We start from the raw sequence: 20,474 nt of genomic DNA, 5'->3' as shown, positions 1-20,474 counted from the left end.
TAATTATATGGCCACAATATGATATTTGTTTCTGGAAAAATTCACACTTGGGGCGATTTGCTCGTAGGCCCCGTTCTCTCAGCCTAGTGAGCACCTGCTCCAAATTGGCAAGGTGCTCGTTGTCGTTTTCTCCTGTTACAAGGATGTCGTCTAGGTAGCATTGAGTCCCTGGAATCCCTTGCAGGACTTGCTCCATAGCTCTTTGCCAGATAGCTGGAGCTGATGCTACTCCGAAAACCAGTCGATTGTACTGGTACAGGCCTTTGTGTGTGTTTATCGTGAGATACTTTTTAGAGGCCTCCTCAACCTCCATCTGTAGATATGCCTGTGCCAAGTCAATTTTGGTGAAACGTTTCCCTCCGGATAATGAGGCGAAAATATCTTCTATCCTCGGAAGAGGATACTGTACCGTGTGAAGGACCGGGTTTACAGTCACCTTGAAGTCCCCACAGATGCGAATTTTCCAGATTTATCATTATTCAACGTTTTCTTCATGACCGGGACGATGGGTGTTGCCCACTCACTCCAATCTACCTTGGATAACACGCCTGCCTTTTCCAAATTCTCCAGCTCTGCCTCGACTGCTGGACGAATTGCGTATGGCACTGGCCTTGCCTTAAAAAACTTGGGAATTGCCACATCTTCTACTTTTATTGAGGCGGTGACGCCTTTCAAGGTTCCTAGTTCCTGTTGAAACACTTCTTTGGCGTTGGCCAAGATGTCTTTTAATCGTTCAGGTATGACGTCATCATCATTTTTTTTCTTACTGGTCACCGTCAGTGCCTGAATGGAGTGCCAGTCTAAACGTATCTTCCGGATCCATTCACGTCCCAACAGAGGTGGACCACCATCTTGCAGAACGTATAAATACAACTTCTGTATTTCCTTGCCGTTGTATACAACAGGCACCTTTATTTTCCCTCTGGGGTATACTTTCTGCCCCGTATATGTCTTCAAGATAATGGATGTGTCTTTCAAAGGTATATGCGGAAATAGCCGCTCGTAATCCCGTCGACTTATGACGGTCAGAGATGATCCTGTATCTAGCTCCATTTTAACTGGGGACCCCGCTATCGTGAGGGTAACCCAAATGGTCTGGCAATCTTCTTTGGCAATTACATTATGTAATTTGAGACAGCTTAGTCTCTTGTTTCCGGAGTCGCTATCGCTCCTCTGGTCTTCGGAGCTACTGTCTGTCATCATTTGTACCTTTCTGTACTTTTCCTTATTGATTTGTTTTCTGTCAGTGGATTTTTTGTTTCCAGATCGGCATACACGTGCAATGTGTCCCATCTTTCCGCATTGCCTGCATGCTTTGTCCTTGAACCAGCAGTCCCTCTGGTCATGGGTGGATCTGCCGCAGTGATAGCATCTCTCGAAACCTCGTGTCATTTCATGGGTGCTGAAGTCCTGTGGCTTTTGCTGTATCTCTGCAGCTCCTCTTGCTGCTGCTTCGTATGATACAGCCACACTGAAAGCCTTGTCCAGTGTCAAATCTTTCTCAGAAAGTAGCCTTTTCTGTGTTCCTTCACTTAGGAGACCGCAGACGAATTTGTCTCGTTCAGAATCTGCCAGTCCTGCCCCGAATTGGCAGTGCTTTGACAGCTTTCTTAATTCGGTGAGGTAATCAGCGTTACTTTCATTCTTGTGCTGATTCCTCCAAAAGAATTTGAATCGTTCCGCTATCAGCAGCGGTGTTGGGTTTAAGTGCTCCTGTAGGGTATCAACAATCTCCTTAAAATTCTTGTCCATCGGTTTGGCTGGAGTGATTAAGTTTTGTAACAGCCCGTATGTCCTTGCGCCCATCAGATTTAGAAGTACCGATGCCTTTTTATCATCCTCTACTTCATTCGCTGTGCAATATACCTCCACTCTTTCCACATATGTGGTCCAATCCTCTATATCACTATCGAAAGCAGTAATATTGCCAGTCTTAGGCATCCTGAAAATCAAAAATGGCGCCTCCCGCGCTTTCCTTTCTTCCCTGCCCTGAAAAAAATGGCGCCTCCCGCGCTTTCCCACCGCTGCCGCTGCTGACAACGCTGTTCTCCGCAGTTTTTATTTACACAGATATTTTTAATAGTTGGAGACTCGTTCCCGCCGGACTCTCTGGGACTTTTCCCTCCCTGTGCTTGGTCCGAACGCCGACCTGCTTTGCAGCGCCGGCCATCTCCCGAGTGCTCCACCCTCCGTCTCTGTTTGCCTCCGCCTTCCGACTCGCTGTTCGGCCCTGCTGCAGGGCCACCCGATCGAGCCCCAGCCCGCCTACTTCATTCTCCATCTTAATGAAGAATTCGATCATATTGTGATCGCTCCGACCCAAGGGGCCTCGTACAACAAGATTGCTAATTAATCCTTTCTTGTTACATAATACCCAGTCTAAGATGGCCTGATCTCTGGTTGGTTCCTCGACATATTGGTCTAGGAAACCATCCCTTAAACACTCCAGGAATTCCTCCTCCACAGTATTGTTACTAATTTGGTTAGCCCAATCTATTATGTAGATTAAAGTCACCCATGATGACTGCTGTGCCCTTATTGCACGCTTCTCTAATTTCCCTTTTAATGCCATCCCCAACCTCCGCATTACTGTTTGGAGGTCTATATACCACTTCCACTAACGTTTTCTGCCCCTTGGTATTTCTCAGTTCTACCCATACAGATTCCACATCATCAGAGCTAATATCCTTCCTTACAATTGTGTTAATCCCTTCTTTAACCAGCAATGCTACCCCACCTCCCTTTCCTTTTTGCCCATCTTTCCTCAATATTGAATACCCCTGGATGTTGAGTTCCCAGCCTTGGCCACCCTGGAGCCATGTTTCCGTAATCCCAATCAAATCATATTTGTTTACCTCTATTTGCGCAGCTAATTCATCTACCTTATTATGAATGCTCCTCGCATTAAGACACAAAGACCTAGAAATTCAGTGGGCTGCGCCACCCGTTAGCAGCCTAAGTGGGCACTTAGTGGGTTTTATGCCACTGGCCATGCCACCTGCTAAACGGCGCTAGCCGTTTGACGTCATCGGTGCGCCGCAGCACCCGCTACCGCCCCAATCGCAAAATTTAGTAGTGCCGCCTGCTTTAATGCCGGTCGCAATTTGCGACCGGCTCAGGGGGGCCTACCTGCGGCGGTTGAGGCGCTGAGGTGCGGGCGGCCATTTTTTTTGCTGGCCGCCTGCCAACACCTCTCCGCGCCACCGTTTCCGGCCTCCTAAGCCCCTCCTCCCGCGGAGTGCTGGCTTTGTCCCAAGAGCCCGGCACTTCTCCTCGGTGCCGGGCTCTTTTGCTGGCACTCGCGCTCTTCGAGCGCGCTGCAGCAGGCCCCTCCCCTTTCAGAAGGGGAGAAAGGCCTGCAGTACTGCAGCGCGCCGTGCCGCAGTGTGTGGCGCTGCGGCACGTTGCGCTGCGAACTTCAATTGCAGCGCCCCAAGAGGGATGCGGGGCGCCTCGAGTAGCGCCGCGCTTCCCTCTGGGGCGCGCAAAACTGAATTTGCGGTGGGCAGCCGCGACTTCTTCCGGGGCGCTACTTCCGGTGCCCTGGCGAGGCTGGCGCCCCAAACGGGGTGCCAGTGAATTTCTAGGCCAAAGCCTTCAGGCTTGTTTTTTTAACGCTCTTACACCTATTAGAATTATTATTTACTGTGGCCATGTTTGATTTAAACCGTTGATTTCTCTGACTGCCACTTTTGTTTTTCTCCTTCCTATCTTTTGCTTTTATCCTTGTTTCCCTTTCCTCTGTCCCCTTGCTCAGGTTTCCAACCCCCTGCCATTTTAGTTTAAACCCTCCCCAACAGCACGAGCAAACACTCCCCCTAGGATATCAGTCCCGGCCCTGCCCAGGTGCAAACCATCCGGTTTGAACTGGTCCCACCTCCCCCAGAAGCGGTTCCAATGTCCCAGGAATTTGAATCCCTCCCCCTTGCACCATTCCTCTAGCCACGTATTCATCTGAAATATCCTTCTATTTCTACTCTGACTAGCACGTGGCACTGGTAGCAATCCTGAGATTGCTACCTTTGAGGTCCTATTTTTTAATTTACCTCCTAACTCCCTATATTCTGCTTTTAGAACCTCATCCCGCTTTTTACCTATGTCGTTGGTACCTATATGTACCACGACAACTGGCTGTTCCCCCTCCCCTTCCAAGATGTTCTGCAGCCACTCTGAGACATCCTTGACCCTTGCACCAGGGAGGCAACACGCCATCCTGGAGTCTTGTTTGCGGCCGCAGAAACGCCTATCTATTCCTCTTACAATAGAATCCCCTATTACTGTAGCTCTCCCCCTCTTTTTCCTCCCGTCCTGTGCAGCAAAGCCACCCCTGGTGCCAGGAAGTTGGCTGCTGCTGCCTTCCTCTGGTAAGCCATCCCCCCCAACAGTACTCAAAGTGATTTATCTGTTTGAGAGGGGGATGTCCACAGGGGACCCCTGCACTACCTGCCTGTGCCTAGTACTCTGTCTGTTGGTCACCCATTCCCTTTCTGCCTGTCCAACCTTTGCCTGCGGTGTGACCAACTGATCAAACGTGCTATTCACGACCTCCTCAGCCTCGTGAATGGTCCAGTATGAATCCAATTGCAGCTCCAGCGCCGCAATGCGGTCTGCCAGTAGCTGCAGCTGGACACACTTCCTGCACACATAGTTGTCAGGGGCACAGGAAGTGTCCCTGAGTTCCCACATAGTGCAGGAGGAGCATACAATGGGGCCGGGCTCTCCTGCCATGACTTACCCTTTAATTAATTGCAATTAAATCAAATCAAATCAATCCCACCAATTACACTACCGTTAAATAGTATATTTAAGGGCCCTGGTTTATAAACAGCCCCCGCTACACCACAGAGACTTTAGAAACTATAAACCACAGAGTTAAAGTTTATAAAGAGAGAAATACTCACCAACCAATCACTTACCTGCTTTCTGGTGACGTCACACTTCAATTACTTTTTACTTCTTTCCCTCTGAGATTGGAGATTGGTACGCTCTGAGGCCTACCTGAGTCTCTGGAGCCTTTCTACAGCCGCCGCTCCGCGATTCCCGCTGAGATTTCACCCACTGACGCTCTGAGGCCTACCTGGTCTCTTGGAGCCTTTCTACAGCCACCACTCCGCGATTCCAGCCGAGATTTCGCCCGCTGATGCTCTGAGGCCGACCTGGTCTCTTGGAGCCTTTCTACAGCCGCCGCTCCGCGATTCCCGCCGAGATTTCGCCCGCTGATGCTCTGAGGCCTACCTGGTCTCTGGAGCCTTTTGTACTGCCGCTGCTCCGCGATTCCCGCCGAGATTTCGCCCACTGTCGCTCTGAGGCCTACCTGGTCTCTGGAGCCTGTCTACAGCCGCCGCTCCACGATTCCCGCCGAGATTTCGCCCGCTGATGCTCTGAGGCCTACCTGGTCTCTGGAGCCTTTTGTACTGCCGCTGCTCCGCGATTCCCGCCGAGATTTCGCCCACTGTCGCTCTGAGGCCTACCTGGTCTCTGGAGCCTTTTGTACTGCCGCCGCTCCGCGATTCCCACCGAGATTTCACCCGCTGATGCTCTGAGGCCTACCTGAGTCTCTGGAGCCTGTCTACAGCCGCCGCTCCACGATTCCCGCCGAGATTTCGCCCGCTGACGCTCTGAGGCCTACCTGGTCTCTTGGAGCCTTTCTACAGCCGCCGCTCCGCGATTCCCGCCGAGATTTCGCCCGCTGACGCTCTGAGGCCTACCTGGTCTCCTGGGGCCTTTTGTACTGCCACCGCTCCGCGATTCCCGCCAAGATTTCGCCCGCTGACGCTCTGTTACCTTGATCCTGTGTTGTTATGGCATTTAACCTTTTTAAAGCAATATCTCTCTGGATGATAATCATTGTTACCACACCTTCAACATGGTTGAGCGATTCTGTTCACTCCGGAGCTGTTGGACTCTGTGGCCTGTAACTTGTTAGCATGCCAGGCAGCAATCTCCATCCCAAGTGCTACATCGAGAGCTCTCACAGATGTGAGTCTGCCTTCTACCAACAGTTTCCTCTCTATTGACTTTTCCTTCAAACCACAGAGAAAGCGGCCTCATTGCATCGTCAAGAAAGCCACGAAAGTCAGGAATTCTTTCTCAATTATTTGATGAAATCACTGCCCTACTCGTCAGAATCTGTTTGTTTCAATGTATTATTCAATCAAAGGAAAGCGCACAGACGCTAGGCATCGTGGTAAAATTATTTACAATGCAATTATTCTGTCCCTCCAATATCAGCATGCCCCAGCTCTCCTGAAAGCACTGGGATACAGTTCCATTCTGGGAACTCTCTGGTACTTGCAAAGTTATCCATTCTTCAAGTGTGAGCAAAGACAGTAAATGTCAGCAAGATATTCAACTCTGATGGCACCACAGCTGAGCCCAATCCCGTCCTCACTTGCATTTTCCAGCAAGAGTAACTGCTTTGTGATCAGGAGCAGGAACCCTGGCTGATTTCTCCCGCTGCCTATCCCAGGAGGACAGAGCTTAATTGTCACAACCCAGATGAGACAGCTAACTGAGCACAGACCAGGAACAGAACCTGAGACCTTCCTATTCTGTGTAACTCATTACCGTACCAGGCAATATATTTACCCACGGAGCCATTGGGATGAAGCACCGTGTTTAGAATGTGCAATCAGCAGGTAGCACTCCCTCTGACATATGTGTTAGATCCGTGGATCAGTGGATAAATAATCACACGGATGCTGTACATTAACAAATAACAGGTCTTTACTGGAGGAGGGTAATCTCTAGACTGGGGTACAGAGGCATGCGCAAAGCTTATATACCGGTGTGGTCACTGCCGGTACTACAGTATACAGGAGCTGTAAAAAGTAGTTCTGACTTAAAGGCACATACACTACAATTCCTCCCCTTTTAGATTAATAATACCCCCTTAATATTCAAATAACAATTACATTTTTACATGTACATTAAATAACAAAAGTCCATTTATAGATTCAGTCTTTGGGGCGGCTTCCTGACCCTTTTGGGATAGCGCCTTTACAGAGGTTCTTGTTCTTGGTGCAGAGGCAATTCTGACCCCTTTTCATCGGGTAGTTCATCGGGTTCCACTGCTACTGGGTCTGAAGTAGATGCTACCGGTATGTCGGGTTCATCCCCAGGTACTCGAGACATGGGGTTGACGCGTTCCTGTGACGCTAATGTCTGATCGACGTGGTGTCTCACAATGTTCTCCCCGACATCCACTGTGTACATTAATGGCCCCTGCTTTGTACATATCGTTCCGGGTTGCCACTTCTCTGTTCGATAGTCATGGGCCAAGACTGGTTGCCCTACATTGAAGCTCCTTGTCGGCTTCTCATTGATGTGCTGGAATTGTTTGTCCTCAACATTTCTTCGCACATTTGGTCTGAGCAAGTCCAGACGAGATCTCAACCTTCGGTTAAAGAACATCATGGCCAGGGTCTGGTTGGTAACTGCATGTGTCGCGTTTCGGTAGGCTAATAACAAATTGTCCATCTTATGCTGTAGTGGAATTTCCTCGTCGCACATGGCCTTTATCGCCTTCTTAAAGGTTTGTACGAACCTCTCAGCCAATCCATTGGTGGCTGGATGATACGGGGCGGATGTGTAATGTCTTACCCCATTCCTTTTCATGAATTTTTGGAACTCGTCGGACACAAACTGTGGTCCATTATCAGAGCAGATCTGCTCTGGCAAACCGTTTCTGGCAATCGTTCAATTATTGACGAATAAAATATCTCGATAGGGTCCACTGCTGGTGCTTCCTCCACAGTAGGCAGTGGCAGGCGCGATAGCCCATCAGCGTTCCCATGCTGTTTCGTGCCTTTATATTCTATTTCATATTGATTCGCCCCTAGAAACAGGGACCATCTTTGTAACCGCTGTGCAGTCATTACTGGCACGCCCTTCTTAGGATTAAAGATGGAGGCAAGTGGTTGGTGGTCAGTCAGCAAGGTGAACTTCTGCCCGTGCAGATAGTGGTTGAATTTTTTTACTCCCCATACTAGGCTGAGGGCCTCCCTGTCAATCTGGGCATAGTTGTGCTCGGCTGAGGTTAGTGACCGAGACGCAAAGGCTACTGGCCTCTCCACCCCAACTGGGAATTTGTGCGACAGCACCGCTCCAATGCCGTAGGGTGATGCATCACATGCCAAACGAATTGGTAGTGCTGGGTTGAAATGGGCCAACACCTCTTTTGATGTGATCAATTCTTTACACTTCTGGAAAGCTCGTCTACGTTCGTCATCCCACTTCCATGGTACCCCTGTTTGCAGTAGGGTGTTCAGCGGGTGTAATACCGTAGACAAATTTGGTAAGAACTTGTGGTAATAGTTTACCAGCCTGAGGAACGACCTCAGTTGTGACACATTTTCCGGTGCTGGAGCCTTGACTACTGCCTCAATCTTTTCAGGGGACTTATGTAACCCCTCTTCATCGATGACGTGGCCACAATACGAGATCTGTTTCTGGAAAAACTCGCACTTGTGGCGATTAGCTCGTAGCCCATACTCCTTTAATCTGGTGAGCACCTTCTCCAAGTTAACAAGGTGATCACCGTCATTTTCGCCCGTGACCACGATGTCGTCCAAATAACACTGGGTCCCTGGAATCCCTTGCAGGACCTGATCCATCGCCCTTTGCCAGATAGCCGGAGCCGAGGCTACTCCAAACACCAGCCGGTTGTATTGATAGAGACCTTTATGAGTGTTGATCATAAGGTAATGTTTCGAAGCTTCTTCTACCTCCATTTGCAAGTACGCCTGGGCTAGATCAATTTGGGTGAAGCGTTTACCTCCAGATAGCGAGGTGAAAATATCCTCAATTCGTGGAAGCGGATATTGCACCATATGAAGGGCTGGGTTCACTGTCACCTTAAAATCCCCACAGATGCGGACCTTCTTTGGTTCCCCAGGCGTATTACTCAACGACCTCTTCATTACAGGAACGATGGGTGTAGCCCACTCGCTCCAGTCCACTTTGGACAGTACTCCTGAACGTTCCAACCCTTCCAGCTCTGCTTCAACAGCTGGTCTGATCGCATAAGGCACTGGTCTGGACTTCAGAAACTTTGGGCTTGCATTTTCCTCTATTTTAATTGTTGCTGTTATTCCTTTTAGTGTTCCTAGTCCCTCCAGGAACACTTCTTTTGCGTCAGTTAGCATTTTTGACAGTCGTCCAGGTGTGACGTCGTCATCCTTTTTGGCCTCAACCTTCAGTGCCTGTATGGAATGCCAATCTAATTGTATCTTCCGGATCCATTCACGTCCTAGCAGTGGTGGTCCTCCATTTGGCAATACATATATATCCATTTTAGGTATTTCCTGGCCTTTATATGTCACTTTCACCCTTATTTTTCCTTTGGGGTAGACTTTTTGCCCCGTATACGTCTTCAAGACAATCTCTGTAGCTTTCAAGGGTATGTGTGAAAATAGCCGCTTGTAGTCTCTTTGATCTGTCATTGGCCCAGGCAGTAGTCCCTACAAACCTCAAGACCGCTACCATTATTCCTGTGCCAAAGCAAACGGCTGTGACGTGCCTGAACGACTATCGACCTGTCGCACTCACACCCATCATAATGAAGTGTTTCGAGAGACTGGTCCTGGCTCACATCAAAGCCAGTGTTCCCGCCTCTCTTGACCAACACCAGTTTGCCTATCGTGCAAACAGATCAACGGAGGATGCAATCACAACTGCTCTACACTCTGCACTGAATCACTTAGATGGTAAAGAGACCTACATCAGAATGCTGTTCATAGACTACAGCTCAGCATTCAACACTATCGTCCCCAACAAGCTGGCCACCAAACTCCACACTCTTAGCCTGAACACTTCCCTCTGCAACTGGACCCTGGACTTCCTAACAAACAGACCCCAGTCTGTCAAATTAGGTAACCACACCTCCCCCCACCGACCCTGAACGCGGGGGCCCCACCCTCTACTCCCTCTTCACCCACGACTGTGTGGCTGTTCATGGTTCCAACACCATCATCAAGTTTGCGGATGATACCACGGTAGTAGGCCAGATCACCAACAACGATGAGTCAGCCTACAGGGAGGAGGTCCAGCATCTCGTGAAGTGGTGCGCCGATAACAACCTGGCCCTTAACATCAAGAAAACCAAAGAAATCATTGTGGACTTCAGGAAGTCTAAAGGCGGAAGTCACACCCCCATCCACATCCATGGGGCTGTGGTGGAAAGGGTGGACAGCTTTAAGTTCCTCGGAGTTGTGGTGTATGTAACCTGTTCCACCTTAAGAGAACTTAAGCCTGGTCCACCTTAAGAAAGGTACTACTTTCTTTGGCTGCTGTATACGTAATACCGGTGGTGACCACACCAGTATATAAGCACAGTGTAATAATATTGTATTCAGTATAGTCCGACCTCCAACCAGTAAAGACCTGTTGAATTTACTCTTGTGGTCTGTGTAGTAATTCTCACTATAACACACAGACTTAACAGTGGCGACGAGTCCGATTCTTACCCTGCTGCAGTAATTTCCACGGCGACTTCGTCCACAGACAGGACGTCGAAGAGAGGTTTGCACCCTCATCACCTACGGGAAGACACGTCGAGCGGCAGGCATCGAGCAACCGGAGTGCAGAAGACATCCTGACCTCGAAGCCTCCATCAGCGACTGTCAGCTTCTTCTACTACCTCATGGTGGGTAAGCCGGGCAGCGACGCGACAGAAAGTCAACCGCGTTGGCTGTACAGACGGGGCTGGGAAGATGGAGGAATAAGGGCGGTGAGGTCGATCGCGACCAGAGATAAGGGCCGGGCCGCTTTCGAGCGAGAGGCGCAGCGCGGGACATCGATCGCGACCGGAGATAAGGGCCGCATTCGGGCTAAAGGCGCAGCGTCTGGGGAAACTGAAGGCGCGAGAGCCACGGTGAAGCGGAGACAGCGTCGGGGGACGGGTGAAGACCGCCAAGCGCGGGAAAACCGCCATTTTGTGGGCGGAGGACGACGGCAAGAGTGGGAAGCCGCCATCTTAGATAACATTAAAAATACGATAAATTGCTACGATGCCTAAACATGGGAACATTAATGCCTTCGACAGTGATATAGAAGACTGGGCTATGTATGTAGAATGCATACAAAACTATTGTAAGGCAAATAAAATTCCTGAGACAGATAAAGCACTAACATTACTAAACTTAATGGGTGCGAAGACATACGGGCAATTGAAACACCTGTTATCACCAGATGAACCGGCGGATAAGACGTTCGAACAGATTGTTACTGTCATAAAAAATCATCTTAGCCCCACGCCGCTGATGCTAGCGGAATGATTTAAATTTTACGATAGAAGACAGCTGCAAAATGAAAGCAATGCTGAATATTTGATGGAATTACGTAAGCTAGCAAAATATTGTCAGTTTGGAACGGGACTGACAGAGGCACTTCGAGATAGATTTGTGTGTGGTTTATTTAAACAGGATACACAAAGGCGACTGCTCGAGGAGAATGAGCTGTCTCTCGAGAAGTCGGTCACTATGGCAGCAGCACACGAGGCCGCAGCGAGAGGCACGGCAGTAATGCAGCTACGGCCACCGGAACTCGGTACAAACAAATTGGGTTTGAGTTCTGTCAAATGTTATCGTTGTGGAAAGACAACGCACGATCAGAACCAGTGTTGGTTTAAAAACCAAGAATGCAGAACGTGTGGCAGGCTTGGCCACATAGCTAAAGTATGCCGGTCAGGAAAGAAGACCAGCAATAAAAAGTCACCACAAGGAAAATATGCAAAGGTACACAAGTTGACAAAGAACAGTTTGACTGAACAGAAGTCAGATTCAGACGCTAGCAGTAATGAACTGGATAGCTTAAGAATACACAACGTTGGTAAGGATACAGACCTCCAGACAATTTGGGTCACTCTTAAGATAGCAGGAGTCCAAGTAAAAATGGAATTGGACACTGGATCGGCATTGACGGTCATGAATAAGAAAGATTACAGAAGGTTATTCCAACATATTCCCTTACAGGATACGGAGATTATATTGAAAACGTACACGGGGCAAAGAGTGTACCCCATCGGAAAAATAGAGGTAGAAGTGGTCCACAAGGGCGAAGGAAGCCAAGTAATGGACTTATATGTGCTACCTGAAGGAGGCCCACCACTACTAGGACGGGAGTGGATTAGGAAAATGAATATGGACTGGCACTCCTTGAAAGCACTAACGGTAGATTCCGGGGAAACAGCTGTCAAACCTAAATGATTGTCCAGAATACTGGGTGAGGCTAAAGAGGTGTTCCAGCCGGGACTGGGAACACTGAGAGGAATTACAGCAAACATCAAGATTGATGAACATGCACAACCAAAAATTTTTAAAGCCAGACCGGTACCCTATGCAATACGACCTGCGGTTGAAGCGGAGCTGGAAGCACTAGAACGTTCAGGGGTACTGTCTAAAGTAGATTGGAGTGAGTGGGCTACGCCCATTGTTCCCGTTATGAAACGTCCTGCGAACAATAAGCCAGGAGATCCAGGGAAGGTTCGCATCTGTGGAGATTTCAAAATCACCGTTAATCCGGTGCTTCACACGGTGCAGTATCCGCTTCCACGGATTGAGGATATTTTCGCTTCACTGTCTGGCGGGAAACACTTCACCAAGATAGACCTGGCGCAGGCGTACTTGCAGATGGAGGTTGAAGAAGAGTCACGCCAATACCTCACGATCAACACACATCGAGGGTTGTACCGGTACAATAGGCTGGTTTTTGGTGTGGCATCGGCTCCAGCAATTTGGCAGAGGGCCATGGAGCAGGTATTACAGGGAATTCCAGGCACACAATGTTACCTGGACGACATTCTGATCACAGGTGATGGTGATGAACAGTATCTCGCTAACTTGGAACTGGTGCTCAACAGACTGAAAGAGTATGGACTTAGAGTAAATCAGCAGAAATGTGAGTTCTTCCAGAAGCGGATCTCGTACTGTGGTCATGTCATTGACCGGGAGGGGCTTCATAAGTCTCCTGACAAGATAGCGGCAGTTGTAAAGGCTCCCGCTCCGGAGAATTTCTCTCAGTTGAGGTCGTTTCTAGGATTAATTAACTATTACCATAAATTTCTGCCAAATCTATCCACGGTGCTGCATCCGTTGAACGCTCTTTTACAGAAAGGGGTACCATGGGACTGGGGCGAAAACTGTAAGAAGGCATTTCGCAAAAGCAAAGAATTGATCACCTCAGAGGAAGTGTTGGCTCACTTCAACCCGACACTGCCTATTCGGTTGGCTTGTGATGCTTCTCCATATGGTATTGGGGCAGTACTCTCACATAAATTGCCAAATGGCACGGAAAGGCCAGTCGCGTTTGCATCCAGATCATTGACCTCCGCTGAGCGCAACTATGCGCAGATCGATAGGGAGGCCCTTAGCCTTGTATGGGGAGTGAAGAAGTTTAATCATTACCTACAGGGCCAAAAATTCACACTTTTGACGGACCATCAACCGTTGGTGTCCATTTTTAACCCTAAGAAGGGTGTTTCGGTGATGACAGCACAGCGTCTCCAGAGATGGTCTCTTTTCTTAGGGGCACATCAATATCAGATAGAATTCAAAGGTACGAAACAGCATGGCAATGCTGATGGCCTGTCGCGCCTGCCACTACCTGAAGATGAAGACACGACGGAAGTTGACCCTGTTGAGTTATTTCATTCGACCATTATCGAGTGTTTACCTGTCACCAACGCAAGTATTGAAAGAGAAACCAGGAACGACCCGACACTGTCCAGAGTCTACGAGGTGACAGTGAAAGGATGGCCAACACGGGGTGATCCTCTGTTACCGGCATTCTCGGCAAGGCGAGACCAGCTGTCCGTCTGCCATGGTACTTTGATGTACGGGACAAGAGTGATTATTCCTCCCAAGTTAAGGGAAAGAGTTTTAAAAGAACTACATGAAGGTCATCTGGGGGGAGTTAAAATGAAAAGTCTTGCTAGGGCTTACGTATGGTGGCCGGGTGTTGACCAACAGATTGAGGAGTTAACAAAAAGCTGCGCTGGGTGTCAAAAAGTGCAAAATGCACCTCCGATAGCACCGCTACACCCATGGGAATGGCCTTCAGCCCCATGGCAATGCGTACACATTGACTTTGCTGGTCCATTCATGGACTCCATGGCCTAGAAATTGAGTGGGCTTAGCGCCCATTTTGCGGCGCTAGAGGGCATTGCGCTGGACTTACAGCCGGTTTTGAAATTGACTAGGGCCCAACATCGGCGTTACACCGGTAGCGCTGCGCCGGCACCGATGACGTCATCGGTGTGCGCAGCGTCCCGGTTGCCGTGGTGACGGGCCCCAGCGCCGAAATTCAGTTGCGGCCGCCTCGCCCGTGGCAGCCGCAACTAAGACTCTGGCAACAGAGTCTTACACGGCTTTGCGCCGGCGCATAAAGGTGGAGCGGCGGCCGGCCGCTTTCCCGCCGGCCGCCTGCCCGCACCTCCCTCCCCGGACTCCCCCACCCCCCCCCCCGTGGAACAGATGCTTCTCGGCTGCGAGCCCGGCACTTCCCCGAGGTGCTGGGCTCATTTTTGTGGCGATTTAACCGGCCAGCGGGCAGGTGCAGGCAGCTCCTCCTTAACTGAAGGAGGAGGCCTGCACTTCCCGAGCCTGCCGCACCGCATCGGGCGCCGCAGCGCCGGAATAGCGCCGCAATGCGGCGCGTAGCACCAGTTTTCAGGCGCAAACAGCCTTCAGTAGCGCCGGCAGCCGTTTGGGCGTGGCGCTACTGAATTTTTGGCGCGCGCGGTGCGACTTAGCACCGGCGCTAAATTTCCGGCGTTAAGCCCCGGCGCAGCGCAAACTCAATTTCTAGGCCCATGTTCCTAATCGCGGTGGACGCACATTCCAAATGGCCAGAAGTCATCAAGATGAATACCACTACTTCAGAAAAGACAATTGCGGTGTTAAGAACAATATTCGCAAGGAACGGATTGCCAGAACAGATCTGTCCAGACAACGGACCACAGTTTGTATCGGAAGAATTCCAACAATTCTTAAAGAAGAATGGAGTTAAACATTATACCTCTGCCCCATATCATCCGGCGACAACCGGGTTGGCTGAAAGATTTGTCCAGACATTCAAAAAGGCTATTAAGGCCATGAATGATGATCAGATTCCGCTGCAACACAAGGTCGATAAGTTCCTGATGTCATATAGAAACGCCGATCATGCCGTGACTAACCAAAGTCCTGCTATGATGTTTTATAACAGGAGGTTGCGGTCCAAGTTGGACTTGTTAAAACCAAATGTGCGGAGGGAAGTGGAAAACAAACAGTTTCGGCATATTAACAGCAAGACCACTCGAGCTTTCGACGTAGGACAACCAGTGATGGCAAGGGGCTATGGAAACAAAAAATGGCAGTCCGGAACAATCCGGGCCAGACAAGGACCTCTGATGTACACCGTAGATATTGGTCATAATGTGATAAGGCGTCATGCGGATCAACTGGTAGAGTCGAGAGCAAGGGTCGAACCCATGGTTGTGACAGAGACAGCTGTGGAAGACGTTCATGAACCTGAAGCATCTACCTCGGCCGAGAATGTATTTGATGATGATGACACCCAATACATTGGCAACCAACTAGAGGAGGCACCTCAACAACAAGAATCAGAGACCACTGAAAGGCGTTATCCAAGCCGAATCAGAAAGCCTCCTGAGAGACTGAACCTTTGAACTGTTATACCTGAAGTTATATATGTATATATGTTATGTTTATTTGGGGATATGACTGTTAAGCTAAAAAGGGAGGATTGTGGTGCATGTAACCTGTTCCACCTTAAGAGAACTTAAGCCTGGTCCACCTTAAGAAAGGTACTACTTTCTTTGGCTGCTGTATACGTAATACCGGTGGTGACCACACCGGTATATAAGCACAGTGTAATAATATTGTATTCAGTATAGTCCGACCTCCAACCAGTAAAGACCTGTTGAATTTACTCTTGTGGTCTGTGTAGTAATTCTCACTATAACACACAGGCCTAGAAATTCCCTTGGGTTTGCGCCCATTTAGGGGCGCAAGAGTGGGTTGCGCCGGAAGTTGCGTCGCCGCTGAAATTAGGTGGGCCTTTAAATCGGCATAAGCCGGTAGCGCTGCGCCGGCACCGATGACGTCATCGGTGTGCGCAGCGCCCCGGTACCGCCCGAAACCACGCCGATCCCCATCTTCAGTAGCGGCCGCCTCTTCCCTGGCGGCCGCTAACAACGTTTTGAAAACCTGGCCGTGCTGCAGCCTTAGAGGCGCTATTTAAAGCGGAGGTGCGGCCGGCCGCTTTTTCGGCGGCCGCCTGCCCGCACCTCCTTCCCCGGCCTCCTCCACCCCCCCCCCGCGGCATTGCCGGCTGGTTTCCGTGGAGCCCGGCACTTCGCCGTTGTGCCGGGCTCTTTTGCCGGCACTTTCAACGGGGCTCCGGCCGTTGCAGGCACCTCCCCCTTAAGAGAAGGGGGAGGCCTGCAGTACAGCAGCCTGCCGCTCCGCATCGGGTGGCGCAGCGGGACCGGCAGCGCTGAAATTCACTTTCAGCGCCCCAAGCGGGGCAGGCACATCCTGTACCAGCGCCCGCTTCCGCTTTGGGGCGCTGAAAGTGAATTTGGGGCGGGCACAACTGGCTCGGCGGCGGGCGCTAAATTTCCGGCGCAAACGTGCTGGCGGGGCGTCACCGAATTTATAGGCCACAGACTTAACAGGAGTCCACTTCACGGAAGACCTCTCCTGGTCCCTCAATACCTCCTCTCTGGTGAAGAAGGCCCAGCAGCGCCTATATTTCCTAAGGAAGCTGAAGGGATGTAACCTGTCACTCCTGATCCTCTCTAACTTTTACCGCTGCACAATAGAGAGCATCCTGACGAACTGTATCACAGTATGGTATGGCAGCTGTAGCTATTATGACCGGAAAGCCCTGCAGCGGGTAGTCAAAACTGCCCAACGCATTACCGGCACCCGGCTACCGACCATAGAGCACATATACCAGAAACGCTGTTTACAGAGGTCACGGACCATCATCAAAGACCCTACCCACCCCAGCCACAGTCTGTTCGCCCTCCTGCCATCTGGGAGACGCTACAGATGCATTCGCACCCGAACAACCAGATTTAGGAACAGCTTCTTTCCCAGGGCTGTCATCCTACTGAACTCCACAAATAAACTCTAAAGCCTGCACATCTGCCAATGCACTTTATTATGGTTATGTTTATGTTAATGTATTACAAGCCAAATGAATGTTGAATGTTTAAATGTCTTAATCTAAATGTACACTCTCGGGAGCCGTAAGCCTACATTTCGTTGTACTGCACTTGTGCACTAACAATGACAATAAAGTTGATTATTATGATTATGACTGTTAGAGCTGACCCTGTGTCTAATTCCATTTCCACTTGGACTCCTCCATTTCGGTTACATTATGTAGTTTCAGACAACCCAGCTCCTTGCTTCCGGAGTCTGTGTCACTTTTCTGTTCGTCTGAACCACTGTCCATCACCTGGTGTACCTTTTTGTACTTCTCCTGTGGAGATTTCTTACTGTTGGTTTTCTTCCCAGACCTGCAGACTCTTGCTATGTGTCCTGCTTCCCCACACTGTCTGCACACTTGGTCTTTGAACCAACAATCTTTCTGGTCATGTGTTGTTCTGCCGCAGCGATAGCACTTCCCTGTTCCATAGGTCATTTCATTGATGCCATATTCTTGCGGTCTCCGTTGTATCTCTGCAGCGCCCCTTGCGGCTGCTTCGTGTGATACTGCCATACTGAAAGCTTTGTCCAGCGTAAGGTCCTTTTCCTTTTCTGATAGAAGCCATTTCCGGGTTCCTTCACTTTGTAACCCACACACAAACTTGTCCCTTAACGTGTCTGCTAGTCCCGCTCCAAACTGGTAGTATTTCGATAGCTTGCGCAGTTCCGTTAGGTACTCAGCATTGCTTTCGTCTTTGTGTTGGTTCCTTTTATGGAACTTAAATCGTTCTGCTACCAGCAGCGGTGTGGGGTTTAAGTAGTCCTGTAGGATTTCTACTATGCTTTCAAAATTCTTGTTTACCGGCTTCTCTGGGGTTATTAGATTTCGCTGTAACCCATAAGTTTTTGCACCCATGGAATTTAACAGAACCAGTGCTTTATTAGCATCTGGCACTTCATTCACCCTGCAGTACACCTCAATACGTTCCACATGTCGCCCAATCTTCGACTTCATTGTCGAACGTAGAGATACTGCCACTCTTCGGCATCCTTGGTTGTGCATTAACTATCACCAATGGCGCCTCCCGCGCTTCCCTTCTTCTCCGTTGGCACAAAATGGCGTCTCCCACGCTTTCCTTCCTTCCCGCGCTCGCCCCTCTTCTCTGCTGCAACTTCTCAAAATGGCGTCTCCCGCGCTCTTCCTTCTCCGTGGCTCAATGGCGTCTCCCGCGCTCTCCCTGCTTCTGCGCGGCTCAATGGCGTCTCCCGTGCTCTCCCTGCTTCTCTGCGGCTCAATGGTGTCTCCCCTTGCTTCGCCCCGCGGACCCTGATCAGCCCGTGATCCCTGGCTGTGCTCTGCGCGTTCTTCTCTTGATATTTGTCGACGCCGCTCAGTCTAGAACCCGGTTGTTTCTTACCCTCTCTCTCTCCGGTTTGCAGTATTTTTCCTCGACGCCGCTCGGTGTTCAACCCCCGGCTGCGCCCTGCGCTCTTCACCCTCTGTCTTACCCCGTCGACGCTGCTCGGCTCTCTCTCTGCCGTCAGTCGGCTCCAGCCGCCGCTGCTCGGGAAGGGTCTGCTCTGGACCTGTCATCGGTCTCTTACTGCTCATTGTGGCTGGGGAACCAAGCCCGGCTCCCCACAGCCTCCCCAGCGAAGTTGGATCTCTGCCTGACTGCTGGGCGGTTGCTCGTGGTCGACGCCTGTGTTCCTGGCCTCGACTATTTTTTTTATTTTTTATGTTGCAGATAGATTCGAATCGACACTTGTCGCCACTGTTAGATCCGTGGTTCAGTGGATAAATAATCACACGGATGCTGTACATTAACAAATAACAGGTCTTTACTGGAGGAGGGTAATCTCTAGACGGGTACAGAGGCATGCGCAAAGCTTATATACCGGTGTGGTCACTGCCGGTACTACAGTATACAGGAGCTGTAAAAAGTAGTTCTGACTTAAAGGCACATACACTACAATATGAAAGTGGCAGTTTGATTGACAGGACAAGACCTGGAGTCTCAGGTTTCAGTCGGAGCCTCGGTTTGGCAGTTGGGTGACAACAATATCCTTCCAGCCCATTTCCTTTCCTCCCCTAGCTCATCTCGCTATCTTACTCTTTCCCTCCAGCCTGTCTCCCCACCTCACATTTGCCCCCACGTCCATTTCCCTTCCTCCCCCAGCCCTGTCACTCCCAGTCTCCACTGCCCTCCCTCCCCCAAGTCAAACCTGAATCGCTTACATAGTGGAAGAAGCCAGGTTAGTGTCCTCCTGTTTGGTTTTGCCATCAAGTGCGATGCCATGTTTGTCACGGTTGTTGGCCATTAAGGGCAAGACCATGTAGGTCTTAGAGAAAGTGGAACCTGAGGCAATCTTGTCACTATAAAAACAAAATGTTAATATTTAGAAATAGGATACAAATCAATGATAACCAAATATCCTGCACCTTACAACACATCCAGTCAGTGCCTTCTTGAATTCCACCTGCCAAACTGTGAGGGACCCTGACCACCCTGAGCTATATCGAGAAGGTTCACTGCTTCTGCCTCCTGAATGGCCTGTCAGACACACTCCAGTCACAGGTGTTCCGACACTAGTGCTATTCCACCACAGGATTTAAGAAGAGATTCGTGCCCCTTATGTACCCGCTTTCTACCCAGCCCAAAACCAGGATGGGTGGGGCTTTGGATGATTGACAGTAAGTTGGGGATGAAAATTCTCTCTGTGCATGCTTTGTTTGCTCTGCCCATACCTCCAGACCTTAAACTGCCTTCAGTACCTGAGGGTCACCAAAATTACAGGGACATCCGGTTGAAAACCAGACTGGTGGTCATTCTAATGTGGCCAGGCCTGGTATCTTACAGCACACTGTGGGCAAATGATGATGATTCGTGCCCTTCTGATGTGAGAATGTGACACGTGGGTCTTGGGATTGACCCCTAAAGGTAGGATGCACTGTATCCCCTCAGAGAGACATAATCTTATCCATCTCACTCCTCAGACTGCGCAAGGTTGATAGGGATAACATGAGACTTTAATATGTGAGCTTAGACAGTGCTGTCAGTGGGCTGTTCAACTGTGAGGGGCATCGCTGCCAAGCCTGACCATGATGCCCACACACACACACACCCCTTTTAGCAGAGGTCACTGGATTGTGATCAAGAGTTGGAAACCTGGCTAATTTTTCTCCTCCCCAGTCCATTAACCTTGAGGCTGATTGAACCAACCCGAATGCTGCCCAGACGCAGATGAAATCACAGGGCAGAATTTCCCTGGGGGTTCTCCCGATCTCCTGTTGTTACTGCAACGGAAATCCTG

At 50.0% G+C, this 20,474-nt stretch overlaps 1 protein-coding gene across 1 annotated transcript in view; it reads right to left on the bottom strand.

Annotated features, from left to right (window-relative positions):
* The window catches only part of LOC147116000 (S-arrestin-like), a 179,440-nt gene that overhangs the window by 44,123 nt on the left and 114,843 nt on the right, over positions 1-20,474 (bottom strand). The window contains exon 11 of the mRNA XM_085990708.1: positions 19,399-19,536. Within this exon, the coding sequence (XP_085846834.1) occupies positions 19,399-19,536 (138 nt within the window). The remainder of the gene's footprint in view (positions 1-19,398; positions 19,537-20,474) is intronic.

This window comes from Somniosus microcephalus, chromosome 6 (assembly GCF_052327205.1).
Source record: "Somniosus microcephalus isolate GS21.2 chromosome 6, FLI_Smic_1.0, whole genome shotgun sequence".
Lineage (NCBI taxonomy): Eukaryota > Metazoa > Chordata > Chondrichthyes > Squaliformes > Somniosidae > Somniosus > Somniosus microcephalus.
This window is presented reverse-complemented; position numbering and strand designations above follow the sequence as displayed.